Source organism: Syngnathus floridae, chromosome 2 (assembly GCF_059516105.1).
Source record: "Syngnathus floridae isolate MCC-2025c chromosome 2, RoL_Sflo_1.0, whole genome shotgun sequence".
NCBI lineage: Eukaryota > Metazoa > Chordata > Actinopteri > Syngnathiformes > Syngnathidae > Syngnathus > Syngnathus floridae.
The window spans coordinates 5,105,510-5,122,008 of record NC_142414.1 but is presented as its reverse complement, the minus strand read 5'-3'; the positions used below and the strand labels follow the sequence as shown (position 1 = coordinate 5,122,008).

Here is a 16,499-nt window from a genome sequence, read left to right as displayed (position 1 = left end):
AGCTGTTTCACGGACGCATTTGAGCAAATTCTGGAGGAGAGTGAGGATGCAGGTGCAGCAAGCAGCTCAAGCCCTGCAGTTCAACTGAATGAATATTTAGCTGAGAAAACCATCACTGCATCAGACAGCCAATACAATTACTGGGAAGCCAACAAACATCGGCTACCTGATCTTGCTGCTACTGCCAAAAAGTATCTCGGTGCCCCCTGCACCAGTGTGGAAAGTGAGCGATTGTTTCCAACACTGTGAATGACAAGCGAAACAGACTGACTGCAGACAGAGCAGAAATGCTTGTCTTCTTGACAAGGAATTTTTCATTGCTGCTTAAGTGAGCATTAATGAGGGGGTGAGACTGCACAAGTTTCAGAGCACCAGGCCATGAATGGTGCGATTGCACTATGTAGAGACATGCTCACATTGCTTGATTATTGTATTTGACCAAGTCACTTGTTTATTCTCTTGTCCCGATGCTATATTTTATTTTTCCACATGTAGAGGTATGTAGCTTGTTCGGTCAACCATAATATCGGATCGGTATCGGGTATCGACCGATACGCAAAGCCACGGTATCGGTATCGAAACTGAAAAAGTCGGATCGGTGCATCTCTAGTCTTCCGGCTGTGTTGGGAATGCCTTGAGATCCTCTGGGATGAACTAGAAGAAGTGGTTGGAAAGAGGGAAGTTCCCTGCTAAAGCTGCTGCAGCTCGCGTCATGTACTGGTGCGTGCGGAATCTGAGGGTGTAGCCAAATTTCTGTCATTAATAAATGCAACAGTATTGAAGTTAGTGGTTTTGTGCTAGTTGTTATTTCAGATCACCCGTTTTGTGTGTGATGGCTCTGTGATGGTAATATAGCTCTGGGGAAAAAATTGCAAAGGTATTTGTGTAACTGTCTTTTTTGTCTAAGCTCTCTCGGTCCCCTCCTTCCCCCATGTGTAACTGCTAGCCAGGAAGGAAGGGAGAAAAAAAGCTACTGGTGCTGAATTAACTTCAAAGAGGTGACAGAAGAAATGATGACTTTTTAAAACCCCCGTAAACCGTCAAACCGGAAATTGTATATTCAAATTAAATGTCAAATACAGTGGAGCCTCGGTTTTCGAACCCAATCCGTTCCAGAAGGCTGTTCGAGAAGTGCATCGTTAGAATTCCGAATCAAATTTCCCCATTACAAATAATGGGGAAAAAAAATAATCCATTCCAAGCCAAAAAAAACCCAAAGCCTTTTTTAAGCATTTTTTCATTTGCGCATTTTTGTCCAATCGCGCAACTGTAGCGCACCGCCAAACGCGCAACCATAGCGGTCGCTAAACTTTAGAAAATATTTTTAAAGTCCTGTTGTACTTTCCAAAATTTAAGTGGACATCAGTGCGCAAGAAGCTTAATTTTGTCCGATCGCGCAACTGCAGCGCACCGCTGAACGTGCAACCGTTGCGCGCCGCCCACTGCGCAACTGCACCGCGCTGGTCGCATTATTGTGACAGAGCGGTCGCTAAATTTTAGAAAATATTTTTAAAGTCCTAATGTACTTTCCAAAATTTAAATGGACCTCAGTGCGCAGGGAGCTTAATTTGGTTCGATCGCGCAACCGCAGCGTGCCGGGCGCTCAGTGTCGCATTGCTTTAGGAGCGTCTTTGTGTTTTAGGATGACTTTACTGCTCCCACTTGCTTCCTTTGGAGGCATGATTAGAGTTGATGCAATCCTCAGAGTAACGAGAACGTAATAACGAACGGAGTCAGTTGGCATGCGGGTCCTCTCGGCTCATCTCGTGAGGTTCGACAACCGAATTTTGTCCGACATCCGAAGCAAAAAAATCTCGAATTTTTTGTTCGAATACTGATTTGTTCGAGATCCAGGACGTTCAAAAACCGAGGCTCCGCTGTACTTGAACCAATCAACAAATTCCCCAATATCAGCTGAGGATTTTGCTCGACTCCTTACCATGTTCCTGCTAATCTGCATAAGCTTCATTTTATCCACTACATTAGCATTATGCTGAGAAAACGACTGCAGCAGCATGATGATCTCGTCCAATAGAGCGCGGGCATTATCTTCTTGCTCCACTTTCTCCAGAGCAAATTCCTCCCTGAGAAAACACACACTGACAACTCAAGTATGTAATAAGTAACTTAAGTATGACACGTTTCTATTGTGCACAATAAGCATAGCGTACTGTGTGTGACAGTGTGTGTGATGTCTGGGCCTTACCATCTTTGGTTTTCAATCCATTCGGACAAAAAGTGCCGTACTTCAATAGCAAATGTGGCGGAGGGGTAGAAGTCGTAGATGGTCTGGTCAGGCAGGTACTGTATCAGCTGGCTGATGCGACTCCACTGGGCCATGGTCAAGATGTGCTGCATTGTACATGGAGAAAATCAAAAGAACAATCCGAATAGAAAGCGGTTGTTGACTCGCAGGAAAGTTCGACATTACCAGCGGGCTGAAGGCCAGCGGCCGCTGTGCTGCGCTGGCTGGCAATCACTCACCTGCAATGCTGGTCCAATCGTGGGAGTCCAAATTTTTTAGCTACTGCTACAGACAATGGCCATTAAGTGCATTTTTTGTTTTTCAGGCTTAAATACTGTAATTTTCAGACTATAAATCGCGTTTTTTTTCATAGTTTGGGTGGGGGGGTGACTTATACTCAGGAGCGACTTATATGTGAATTTCTTCGCAAATTTTCAAAATTCAAAAATCCATGATGTAGTGAAACCGCGATAAACGAACCGCGATGTAGCAAGGGATTACTGTCATTTGACCTGCAAGTGACGTCAGCAGCGTGGCGGTTGTTTACATAAGGACAAAGGATTCTATCACGGGATGACGAAGATGACGAAGGGCCCCACGTTAAAAGGATTTAATGATTTGGAGTGACACAAGGTTTGAAAAACGTATAGTTATTTGATATATTTTATTTCGTGTAGCAACTTGTATATGTTTTTATCGTTACAGTTCAGTAGTTGTTGGCTCCTTGAACTCTTGTTTTGTTAAATAAAGAGCCGTTTACCAAATCCACGTGTTTCCAGGTACTTTGTTAACGCTACAATATAGTTGTATACTAGATCTGTGCGGCGCGCACGCGGCCTTGTTGACATAAAGGACGAGGAATTTGATCGATGGATTTAATGATTAGGAGTGACACAGATGGTTTGATAATATTGTTGTTATATGATAGTTATTTGAAATATACTTTATATATCGTTATATGGGTCTGTGGAATAATTAGAAATGCAATTTACGAGTCCGACGTCAGCGGCGCATATGTGGCCCATACGCGGCATTGTTTACATAAAGGACGATCGATGGATTTAATGAATTGGAGTGACACAGATGGTTTGATAAATGTGTTATTTATGTAATACTTATTTGAATAACTCTGAATGTTACTCAGGCCCGTTCTCAGCTCCTCGTTTGTGTATGTCACGTTAGCATACCGTATCGTTTAGCCTGTTGTTGCTGGTTCATGTCTGACCAGCTCAGTGACCTAGTAGTCCGCCCTGAGACTGGAAGGTTGTGGGTTCAAACCCCGGCCGGGTCATACCAAAGACTGTAAAAATGGGACCCATTGCCTCCCTGCTTGGCACTCAGCATTTAAGGGTCGGAACTGGGAGGTTAGATCACCAAATGATTCCCGAGCGCGGCACCGCTGCTGCTCACTGCTCCCCTCTCCCCCAGGGGATGAATCAAAATCACATGGGGATGGGTTAAATGCAGAGGACAAATTTCACCACACCCAGATGTGTGTGTGACGATGATCATTTGACTTTAACTTAACTTTCTTGGTGTTGGATTTTGACAAATAAATTTGCCCCAAAAGTGCGACTTATACTCCGGTGCGATCTATATATGTTTTTTGTTCACTGTATTGTGCATTTTATGGCTGGTGCGACTTATAGTCCGAAAATTACGGTACTTTATTTTGATATATTTTTATCACAAAAACTAGAGCTGTTTGAGACTACTTTTTCTCAATTCTTCGAGTAATCGCCGATACCAATACCAATTACCGTTACCGCTCATACTTTTGATACATAAAATTTCCCCTTAAAAATAATGACAGATGATAAAAACTATTGTGGAAACTGTACTTGCATTTACATGAAATTCATGTGAATTTTCTATTCTTCTAATTACAAATATGAAACAACCCCGCCGAAACACGACGTGATGACGAAGAAAATGTTTGAAGGGCAGTTCATTTTCGTTTAAGTGCCAGGTTTTCTCTTCTTAGACTTCAAAATAAAACCCCACTAAACACACAGTGAACAAGGCTTAGACGGGGAAAACCAATTTGACAATCCCGGCCACAAACAGTCGCACAGCACGTATATCATCAAAATGCAACGTGTGCTTGGAGGAGCGAAGAATGCGCAATTACATTTTAGTTGATATTGACTCAGTTGCGCGACGAGCAGCCCCACTCGCCATTTCTTGTCAACCGGCAACAATAAGGTATCGTCCTATGAGAGCATTCAGGAATTGTAGGAGAAGTTGTAGTGTTCTTAATGAACCACAAATTACTCTTCATGAGAATGTTTTTTGTTGATGTTTAAGTAATTTATTTGGGCTTTGCACCTTTACCTTTGCACTTTTATGTCCCAAATTCTAAACATTTTCTGATTCTTTGGGAAAACAAGTTAAGAAATAATGAACCATATAATCAATATTTAAAGGAAAGAACTGAAATGTCACTTAAGGCTTACAGAAATAAGGTAAATAACCAACTGAGAGTTGAAAGAAAAGATTTCATGACCAACTATTGCGAACAAGCACACAATTCACAAAGAATCTATGGGCTGTTATCAACATGATAACAGGTCGCGGAAAAAAACATCCTGACTTCCCCACTTACTTCAATTTACAAAACAAGCAGATAGAGAGCAAGCGAATGATAGCTGTAAGCTTCAATGAATTCTTCGTTACAATGGGAGAAAATCTTGCAAAGACATTCCCAAAACAACAGCTACACTGGAACCACTTTGAAAAAAACAGACGTTTCCAAAAACACATTTGTGCTTGAAGCAATTACAGAAGAAGAAATACTATGCTCAATCCTAACAAAGTGTACAAGCAAAACCTCTATTGACACCAATGAGTCAGACATGAAACTGATAAAAGCCATAGAAAAGACAACAGCCTACAACAATCTATGTTTTGAAAGTTGGGTATTTCCTGAAAAACTGAAAATAACAAAAGTCCTCCCCATTTATAAACAAGGAAATAAGCATGATCTCAATAACTATCACCCTATTTCAATTCTACCCCAGTATTCTAGAATTATAGAGAAACTGTTTATTCAAACGGTGGAGAAAATTATAGAAGACAACAATATATTCTGTGATAACCAATATGGCATTCGCTAAAAGAAATCAACTGCTCATGCACTCACCGACTTCACCAAAAACATAAAAGTGGCCCTGGACAACGGACTAGATAGTATTGGAATATTTTTGGACCTCAGAAAAGCCTTTGACACCATAAATCACAACATCCAATTTGAAAGGCTGAATAGGTATATGGACAACAGGGTAAATCACTAAAATGGATCAAAAGCTATCTAAATAATAGACAACAGTTTGTACAAAAAAGTACCGTATGTTTCGGGGAATAAATCACAGTTTATTTCATAGTTTGCGATTTATATGTGAAATTATAAAGACATTATTACTTGATCATTGACACATTACTTACTTACGAGTATATCACTTCACATATTATTTTCAAACTAAACCGCATGGGGGCGCTCGAGGCCTGTGGAATAATTGGAACTGCAACTGACGATGAGTCTAACGTCAGCGCCGCATATACTTTTGGAGTCAGCGGAGTTGTTTATAAGTGACACAGAGGACAAAGATTTCTATGGATTTAATGATTTGGAGTGACACGGATGGTTTGATAAACTTGTTATTTATGTTATAGTTATTTAAATAACTGTTAATATTTACGTCAGGCACGCTCTCAGTTACTTGTTTGTGTTTATGTAACGTTAGCATACTGTATCGTTTAGCCTGTAGTTGCCTATTTATGTCTGTTCTTGGTGTTGTATTTTGTCAAATAAAGTGCCCCCAAAAATGAGGCTTATACTTCGGTGCGACTTATATGTTTTTTCTTCTTTATTATGCATTGTTTGGCTGGTGCGACTTGTACTCCGGAGCGACTTATAGTCCAGAAAATATGGTAATACTAGGTCAACTTGTCTGAGTATCGCTTGTGTTGATTTGGGGGCCTAAAGTGTTTATACTTGTATAAATGACATAATCAATGTATGTGATCAACTTAAATTAGTAATGTTGTGGATGACACCAGTATAAATCGTTCTGGATAAATGATTCACCCATCAAAAATGTTAATGAAAATAATATGTTGGGCATCACAATTGATAACCTCTTGGGATGGAAACCATATTTCAAATACATACCTCCAAAACAAAATAGCAAAAAGCATATCTGTACTATGCAGGTTACAAAACAAAGTGAACCAGTCAACTCTAACAATAGTATATTTGGCAATGGTAGAACCACACTTGTTTATGGCGCCAAGGTTTGGGGCCACACCTACCTTATTTCACTAGAACCTCTCAATAAACTTAAAAAATGAGCAATACGGACCATTCACTCCAAATCCTACACTTCCCACACAAATTAATTGTGTCTTAAAGATGAAATACTCAAGCTGCGAGATATTATAATATACACTTCATTAGCTAACATGTATAAAGTCTCAAGATTTGACATGCCTTTTACAATAGAAAAAAAAAAACTATTCAGACAGACAAAATAACCTGGGGCTCATAAGACTGTAGATATTTGAGCACCTGCAAATAAACTCAACATTAAGAAGCCACACCCTATCAGTGGCATGAGTTAAATATTGGAATAAATTAAACGCAGAAATCAAGATACCTAAAGACCTTAAAAAAAAAAACAATTTACTGATGCAAAAATACAATGCGTCATATGAGACGTTTTCCATGTGAAATCTAGTGTGACTTGTGCTTTGAAATCTTACGTGTACAATACAGGCTGGCGCCTGTGTTGTTGATGTGTGCAAATATTGATATAAAAACTTGTCAACACTGTTGTTTAATTTTGACATTGAAACTCATAAACAATGTTGTGAAATGTTGAATGTTGATCTTGAAACACATGTAGTTGCAAACTTGAGGGCATACCGGCGGCAGGTTTTCAGGCGACAGAAACAGGCACTTCACTCACTGCATCATATGCAATGGATCTCCTAAACTGCGCCTTCAGCGCAAACCATCGACCTGACCATCGCCGCTCCATGTCCAGAAACTAGGAAAACTGGCCCCCACTGTACCTCTCTTGCAGGATACACAATGGACAGCTGGAGCAAGTGGCACGTCATGGAAGATGGTGAAGATGTGTACATTTTGATAATCATCTGCTGGCTCTCTCTGACCCTCATAGTGCTGCATTTGTACCAATAGCTGAAGGAAATGAAGTCTGGTGCCCTTGGAAATGAGGGACTTCCAGCTTCGGAAAACAGCCTGAGGGCTGAGAGACCAGAGAGATGAAGACAAGGCTCTATCACGAGATGTCTGAACTTAATGGGAAAATGGTCAAGGTGCAGGAGGCCAGCATGGGAGATGACTGCTTGTGATCGATCGGTGCAGGTGCCGCCTGGTGCTGGGGGCGGTGCGCGGGATGCCGCCAAGATTGTGACTCCAACTCTCTAAATTGATTGTTTTATTCAAATCAAATCTGCTAGGATAGGCTCCAGCACACCCGCAACCCCCGTGGGGACAAGCGGTATAGAAAATGGATGGATGGATGTTATAAGTCAGTTAACTTGTCATTGCTGTATTCAAATCAAATGTTATCTTGTGTAATTTTTCTGATTCTTTGTTTCTTCCTTTTTTTTGTTGTTGTTGTTATGGTGGTACTTAGGTAATACTGTGGAGATGTAGACTGTGTCTGGCAGTGTAAACCCTTGGTTGAAATTGGGGCAGCACTAGATAAGCAGAATTCCTTCAACCCGCTTCCTTTTTCAACAAGTCATGTACAACATAATCCATCCATCCAATTTCTTTACCACTTTGTCCCCACGGGGGTCGCGGGCGTGCTGGAGCCTATCCCAGCAGTCATCGGACAGTAGGTGGGGACACCCTGAACCGGTTGCCAGCCAATCGTAGGGCACACAGAGACGAACAACCATCCACACTCGCACTCTCACCCAGGGGCGATTTGGATGTTTTTGGGATGTGGGAGGAAACCAGAGTGCCCGGAGAAAACCCACGTAGGCACAGGGAGAACATGCAAACTCCACACGGGGAGGGCCTTTGAAGTGGAAAGGGCAAATCAATAATTCCTCAATTTTAAACATGGCCAGTGACATGTGATATGATTAGTTATAGCATAATCAAAACATGTCTTTCAATCCTATTGCATTGTTTATGTATGGCAGTGGCATTGCAGCGAGACCTACTAACATCCATCTATTTTCTGTATCGCTTTGTCCCCACGGGGGTCCCGGGCGTGCTGGAGCCTATCCCAGCCATCATAGGGCAGTAGGTGGGGGACACCCTGAACCGGTTGCCAGCTGATTGCAGGGCACACAGAGACAAACAAACATCCGCACTCGCACCGAGTGGCAATTTGGAGTACTGAATCGGCCTATCAAGCATGTTTTGCGAGGAAACCCACGCGGGCACGGGGAGAACATGGGGGAGAACATGGAAACTCCACACAGGGAGGGTCGGAGGTGGAATCGAACCCGCACTCTCCCAACTGTGAGGCGGACGTGCTAACCAGTGCCCCACCGAGCCGCCTGTACAACATACCGTATTTTCCGGACTATAAGTCGCTCCGGAGTATAAGTCGCACCAGCCATAAAATGCCCCAAAAAGTGAAAAAAAACATATATAAGTCGCTCCGGAGTATAAGTCGCATTTTGGGGGAAATTTATTCGACAAAATCCCACACCAAAAACAGTCATGAACGAGCAACAACAGGCTAAACGATAGCAACAACAGGCTAAACGATAGGTATGCTAACGTGACAAACTCAAACAAAGAGCTGAGAACGGGCCTGACGTAACATATAGAGTGATTAAGGACAACTATTACATGAATAACATGTTTATAAAACCATCGGTGTCACTCCAATTCATTAAATAGCAACAACAGGCTAAACGATAGGTATGCTAACGTGACAAACTCAAACAAAGAGCTGAGAACGGGCCTGACGTAACATATAGGGTGATTAAGGACAACTATTACATGAATAACATGTTTATAAAACCATCGGTGTCACTCCAATTCATTAAATAGCAACAACAGGCTAAACAATAGGTATGCTAACGTGACAAACACAAACAAAGAGCTGAGAACGGGCCTGACGTAACATATAGAGTGATTAAGGACAACTATTACATGAATAACATGTTTATAAAACCATCGGTGTCACTCCAATTCATTAAATCCATCGATCGTTCTTTGTCAGCAATGGGTGCGCGCGGCTGAGGGCGCTTGCACTTCAAAATATTCCACAGGCTCATATAACGATAGACAAACTATATTTCAAATAACTATAATACAAGCCAATAATATTATCAAACCATCCAGCTTAGTGCTGACCCTGAGATACCAACACAACTTTTAAGACGCCCTAATAAAATATCGAAGTCTACAGTGTCAAAGGCAGCACTAAGATCGAGTAGTAACAATACAGACGACGTATTTGAATCCATAGCTATGAGGAGATCATTAGTCACTTTAGCAAGTGCTGTCTCTGTGGAATGATTAGCTCTAAAACCAGACTGAAAAGAGTCATATCGATTATTAGCGACCATGTAATCAATAAGCTGCTGCGCTACTACTTTTTCGAGAAGTTTTGCTATGAATGGGAGGTTTGAAACTGGCCTATAATTACTGAGACAGTCCGGGTCAAGATTTGCTCGCTTAAGTGACTCGATTGACTGGGTTGTGCACAAATATTGCGGAGGCTCCGTTGCGGCCGCCCGTCCTCACCGCGGCCTCTTGCGCAAAGACTTCTTCTCCAAGCAGTAATAAGACCAAGGCCAGAATCTGCTGCCTGCGCCAATAGATTTCATTTAGATATTTAAAAAAATTTAATAATAGCGGTTTTAAAGGCTGTTGGCACTATCCCAAAGGAAACAGACAGATTGATTATATTTAAGACGGACGGAAATAATTCTTTGGCTGGAAGCGGGTCGAGTAAACATGTTGTTTGTTTAGCCGTACTAACCAATTTTGTAAGCATTTCAAGGGACACGCTTTTAAAATTTGAGAGGGTTATTGCATGATCCCCAGCGCTAGTAACCGGCGGAGCAATTGGAATGGTATTCTTGATCTCGTCCCTAATGGACTCAATCTTTTGAGCAAAAAATTTCATAAACTCGTCAGCTGAGTGGAAGGAGCTATCGGGGGTCGGCTGGCGCAGAGTTAGCTTTGCCACCGTATCAAATAGGTATTTAGGATTGTTTTTATTAAGATTAATGACTTGCGAAAAATAACGAGTTTTTGCTAAAATAAGCGCATCTTTATATTTCAGGAGGCTGTCCTTCCATGCCTGATCGAAAACCTCAAGTTTGGTTAAACGCCATCTGCGCTCATGCTTTCTACATAATTGTTTAAACGTACGTGTTTCATCTGTGAACCACGGAGTTGGCCATCTACGGCGAGTTTTCAGACGTAGCGGTGCCACAGAGTCGATGGCTTTTAATAATGTCGCATTAAATTCATTTGTAAGATTATCAATAGAGCCGCTGTATGCGGGAAACATGGCGGTTGCTGGCGACAGTAACTCAGATAGCGCAGTTGCAGTCATGGAGTTAAAATTACGGCTGCTATAATTCTGATTGCTCTCTTGTCTTTGACAAGGAACTAAAATTTCAAATTTTATTAAGAAATGATCAGACAGAACAGTAGTGTATAGCAGTACTGCTATATTTGAGTTTGCTAGTCCCCGGGATAATACCAGATCTAAGGTATTTCCATTCTTATGCGTTGCTGCCTGTACAGCTTGCGTAAAACCAAACGTATAGATTAAAGTTTGAAATGCCGAAGTCAGTGGTTCTGACGGTGAATTCATGCGGATGTTGAAATCACCCATGATAACTATATAATCTGCATTTGTCACTAGATCAGCCACAAATTCTGAAAATTCATCCAGGAAGCCAGAGTAAGCCCCGAGTGGGCGGTAAATAACAACAAGATAGAATGACGGAAACACAGTGGATCGCACAATAAGAACTTCAAATGTTTTAAATACGTGAATTGAGCGCGGCCTAAATCTAAGCTCAGAATTTGAGATGAGGGCGACACCCCCACCCTTTTTTCGAGGACGTGCCACATGCGAGCTCACAAAATTTGGAGGCGAGGCCTCGTTAAGTGGTAGCAGTTCATTAGGTTTTAACCAGGTCTCGCAAAGACCAAAAACGTTTAGATTATGTTCCGTGATAAGGTCATTAACGAGAACTGCTTTCGTATGAAGTGATCTAATATTCATAAAACCGAATTTAAGTGTAATCGGTTGATCAGGGTGCGTATCTATCAAAGGATTTTTAAACGGGATGCGAGTAAAATTGTGTTCTCTAGGCCTAATATCACCTCTCAAAAATGTATTAGGGCGGTGGGATGAAACGACCGTGGGAATTTGATGATGAATATTTGTTACACATGTGAAGTTATCTAAAACAGGCACCGTTTCATCAGCAAGACCGGTCAGGACGGAGTGATTGGATTTGTCTACTACCCCAGTAGAAAGTGTGTTTATGTGTACTGCAGCACTATTTAAACTGTCGGGCTCTAGTCTACACGAGGAGCTATGTGTATGCTGAAAGTCTAGCCTAGCGCTAGTTAACTTTAACTTAACAGACTCCAAACCCATCCTCACAGGTGGTCTAATCACCTGTGCCCTGGCCTGCTCTAAAGTGACCTGTCATGAGTGGCTCAAACAGTAATCTATATTCCTAGAAAGAGTGAAGGCGCCTTCACGGTTAGGGTGAAGGCCGTCCTTCCTCAGCAGGTCGGGGCGGCCCCAGACTATGAAACTATGAAAAAAACCACGACTTATAGTCCGGAAATTACGGTAATGTAAAATGAAATTGTAGTGAATGTTGATTATGCACTTGCCGAAATAAACAAATCAAATCAAATAGCTATGACACACAGTCATTAAAACCCTCGCAGCAGACAGCAGTGGAATCATTTATTTCAAAAGATGACATGGATATTTTTTTCCCTCTACGTCACGTCTACTCTTCGCTGACTGGTTCATTCGAACTGTTTGTTTACATTTGCCCCTTCTCAGAAATGCGCATCGATGCGAGCTCCCCCCCAGACCAACCACTGTAGCATTGGTCTGGTCTGCCAGGCTCGGTGTGATATGCCTCGATTTACATCTGAGTCAACTCATCGCAACTACTGTTGGTGATACATATACAGGGTCCGGCAAAATGATCTGACACATTTGTAGGCTTGATAAAATGCAAATAAATTAAAGAAACAAAAACGTTTTTTTTATTTTCTAAAAGTACATATAACGCCGTTTTATTTTGTTTTGTTTCGTTTTCGAATAATGTTATTTTGTTTCGTTTCAGTTGCTAACATGAATTCGGTATATGAGGTCCGTACTTCTTCGAAGAAGACAACGTCACAGTGACTGTGAACTCTGATCGATATTGTAAGATGCTAGAGACTTTTCTCAGACACAAATTGAATACGCTCCACGATATAGAAAATGTTTGGTTTCAATAGGATGGGGCAACAGCCCACACTTCTCGACGTGCAAAGGGGAGTTTGAGGGAGATGTTTCCTGGTCATTTAATCTCATTGCGTGGTGACATCGGTGGGCCCGCCTGATCACCTGATTTAAATCCTTGTGATTTGTTTTCTCTGGGGATACCTCGTCAAAGGTATACATTAATCGCCCTCGATCTATTGAACAACTTAAAGATGCCATTGGTCAAGAAATTGCTGCCATTCCCCATGAAATGATCCGCCGCGTTATGAACAACTTTCATGAACACCTTCGACAGTGTGTGGACAACCACGGCTCCCATTTGACTGATTTGATTTTTAAAACCAAATGAAACAAAATGGCATTACATGTACTTTTCAAAAAAAAAAAAAATGTACGTTTCTTTACTTTATTTGTGTGTTTTTTTAACCCAAAAATGTGTCAGATTATTTTGCCGGACCATGTACAAAGTGAAGTAAACAAATGCAAGATCTGTAAAACTATGGTAAGAGTACAAAATTTAACTGTGTTTTTGAAGTGTGAGGAGCCATGAAGAAGCGCTCTATGATGGTTTTCACTACTAAGTAGATGGGAGGAAGCCCATCAGTGAGCTATTAGGCACAGGAAATGACAGAATCCAACTCCCTGCCTCATATGTGAGCTGTGGTTCCAATACTTGTTTATTCCTACGAGCATTGTAAAACAAACTAAAGTAGAATTGATCACCCTTCAAAGACATAATAATGAATAAATAATGAAGAAAGAGTTTGCCAGCATGCTCCTGTACTCAGTTCCATGTAATAAGCCACTACGCTTTAAGCTACATGAAAACTAAGTAAGCTGTTTGATAAAATTACTGTGTGTATGTGTATGTAGTGATGTCACAAGAAAGCCAAAGTAAAATAACACAGTTGTGGAGCAAATTCTTTAGTTTGAATTCACACTGTGAGGGTGAAGTGACACATTTGCCATACTTGTGCTTTGAAAGTGTCAGAATAATATTACAGTGTAAAGACAGAGCTAATAACCAAGGTCACCAGACAGCATCGGATCAGAATCTGGCCTCTTTCAAATGGCGATCAAAATCTGGTATCAGATATCTTCCAATCCACACGCAGCAAAAACACCCAGAGAGATATTGCATTGCTGCCATAGTCATCTTGACATCATTTAAGTATGCCAATTGCTGACAAATACAATCCTACATTTTCCCAGAGAACACAAACATTTTTTTTTTTTACAAACAACTGCAACAGAAAAAGCACAAGTAATTCAATAAGATTTAAATATGATACATTATGAAAAATAATTAAAGACTGCAGCAAGGTTGCTCTAATTTCAATTAATGGTGGAAAGAGCCAGCCCGGGTTAAATGAAAGTTTTATATTGTTTAATATGTATTTTGTAATATTGCCCCATCCACACTGTTATTGCTCAGTATCATCCATCCATTAGTCCGTCCGTCCGTCCACTGAGTCTCACAAGCTTTGCTGATGCCTGGAATGCTGATTGTTTGAATTCCAGGTTTTGTTTGACGTTCGGAGTATATATCTCTCCAAAACCATTTGGATCCAAAACTTTAAGAGTCTTTTTTCTCTACATCAGGGGTGTCAAACTTATTTTTGTCGCTGGCCGCATCATAGTCATGGTTTCCTTCGAAGGGCCATTGAAATTGCCAACCCAAATAAATGTCTGAATGTCTCAAATTATATATAGGGTACGGTACTCAACAAGCTAGTGAATGACTAGATGAATAACTAGTTTTCAAAACATAGACTAAGAAAAACTGTTAACATATTTTAAAAATATGAATGGTAATAAAAATTGCTAGCAATAGATCAATTTTTTTAAAGTTAAAACAATTCGTCATTTTAATATTGACATATGGATTTGATGCACAATTTGTCTTCGCGGGCCACATAAAATGATGTGGCGGGCCGTATCTGCCCTCCGGTCCTTGAGTTTGACACTGTGCTCTAAACAATCAACTACGCGGCATACCTTGACATGCACTAGATTGGTTTTATAGCATTTTTTACAAAGAGAGCTGACAGCAACGCAAAGGGGGTGATGCCCGTGTATACCGATGGGAGGGACGAACTTGAAATAAATTATCTTTATCTCTCGTCAAGACTTACATTTTTAGTGAATGTCAAACAATACTATGGGATTGCTGCTCGTGCTCAAGTAAAACAGAAACTGAAAGTACGCACGACAAGAATGAGAATATAGTTAAAAGGTAAACACTAATAATTATGTCGTCATATTGACCAAGACCATTCATGCAACTACTGTCGAGCGACATTTTCGCTTACCGTTCTAAGTTCGTTTGAGAATTTTCAGTTTCTTTCGTCTCCTCGCAGGCTGCTGCGTGAAAAGCTACCCAACATGTCCGCTTTGTTTATTATTCAACTTCTTTGTCTTCATGCACTTTAATAGGAGACGATCGTAGTTTCTTTCGACTTCCCTGTTGAAGCAACTCGCTTCCTGCAGTCCCGTAACAGACGCGTAGCGTGCTCGTCGGCCAACGTTACTTCAAGTATTGTTGGACTCTGCGCACTTCGTGACGTCGCCCACCCTTCCTCACCAAAGAGGAAAGGTTCGAGTTTGTCAAGGTGGACTTGTGTGAGTGGACTACGTATTCCGCCACCGTGGGTGTACTGAGTCAACTTCCAGAGAAATAGAAAAAAGGGCGGTGCATTGATAAGGCGCGTACATTTCCAGGAAAGGCTTTCTTAACATAGATTAAAAATAGAAAAACGAATAGTTATTTGATTTTGTTTGAAAACAGAAAAACAGATTTTCTTGTTAGTTATATGAATGGAGTGATGAAAAGTCTAACAGGTTGATTTACAATTTTTATTTGTAAAACGAAAATGGGATATAACACGCACGCTCACGCGAACACAAACACGCTTCTGCGCGTGCGCAAAACGGCTGATATTTATTTTGGATTCCCGGAAGTTGCCACTAAGAGCATTTCTCATACTGACCGGAAGATGGCAAAAGCGCGGCGTCTTAAGACAACGCAGTGTTCTGTAATGATGATCCATCAGCAATCAACATTCTACGTTCGATTTCTGTAACTCTCAGTAAAACTTGAGCACCTTTGAGCAGGTATTTTGTCACAGGTTTGAAGGCTGCTTTCTCCAAATGTCATGTTCCAACTCTTTCTGCAGATGAGAAGATTTAGATCAGGGCTCATCCAAAGCGACTGTAATACTATGGTATCACATTGTTACACTTTCAAGAGCACTATTCTGCATATGGGTCAATATTTCTGTAGCTTTCCATAGCCGATGATGCAACCAACAGCCCCTTTGCTGAGGTGTGGTGATGCTTATTATTATCTTGTATAGAAATGCATGTTTTCATCACTCAGTGCAGCTGCGTCTTACTCTCCTCGCAGAACAAAAGATTGCAACATCGCAGCTTTATCTTCCGTGCTCAGAGAAAAAAGATGACAACATCTGGAACTGATACAGCTGTGCTGGATCTCAGTGGGACTAGGGGGCTAGGAGGCTGCTGGGGGTGGTGAAGAGCTTAGGCCCTGGGGGCCCTGTGTCCCTGACTCGAAAATGGACTTGATTGCAAACATCTGGCAGTCCTGACTCACCCTGTGTCTGATGTCAAACTTGTCAGTATCATGACCCAAACAAGCGAAAAGGCCAGCACTTATGGTCAGGTAGGGGACATAGAGCAGACCACGTTCAGTGTGTATATTTACTTTCACAAATCTGTTGGGATAAAATCAGGTTATTTTATCAACAGAGGGG

At 41.3% G+C, this 16,499-nt stretch overlaps 1 protein-coding gene across 5 annotated transcripts in view; it reads right to left on the bottom strand.

Moving 5' to 3' along the window:
• The window catches only part of stat6 (signal transducer and activator of transcription 6, interleukin-4 induced), a 75,793-nt gene extending 60,388 nt beyond the window's left edge, over window positions 1–15,405 (bottom strand). For 4 of the 5 annotated variants that reach the window (XM_088368518.1, XM_088368521.1, XM_088368520.1 and 1 more), the window contains exons 1-3: window positions 15,039–15,405; window positions 2,207–2,352; window positions 1,940–2,099 (exon numbers count right to left, since the gene is read on the bottom strand). In XM_088368518.1, the coding sequence (XP_088224644.1) occupies window positions 1,940–2,099; window positions 2,207–2,340 (294 nt within the window). In that variant the 5' untranslated portion in view covers window positions 2,341–2,352; window positions 15,039–15,405. The remainder of the gene's footprint in view (window positions 1–1,939; window positions 2,100–2,206; window positions 2,353–15,038) is intronic. The other variant, XM_088368519.1, reaches the window with a different exon arrangement.
• Between the last annotated feature and the right edge of the window lie 1,094 nt (window positions 15,406–16,499).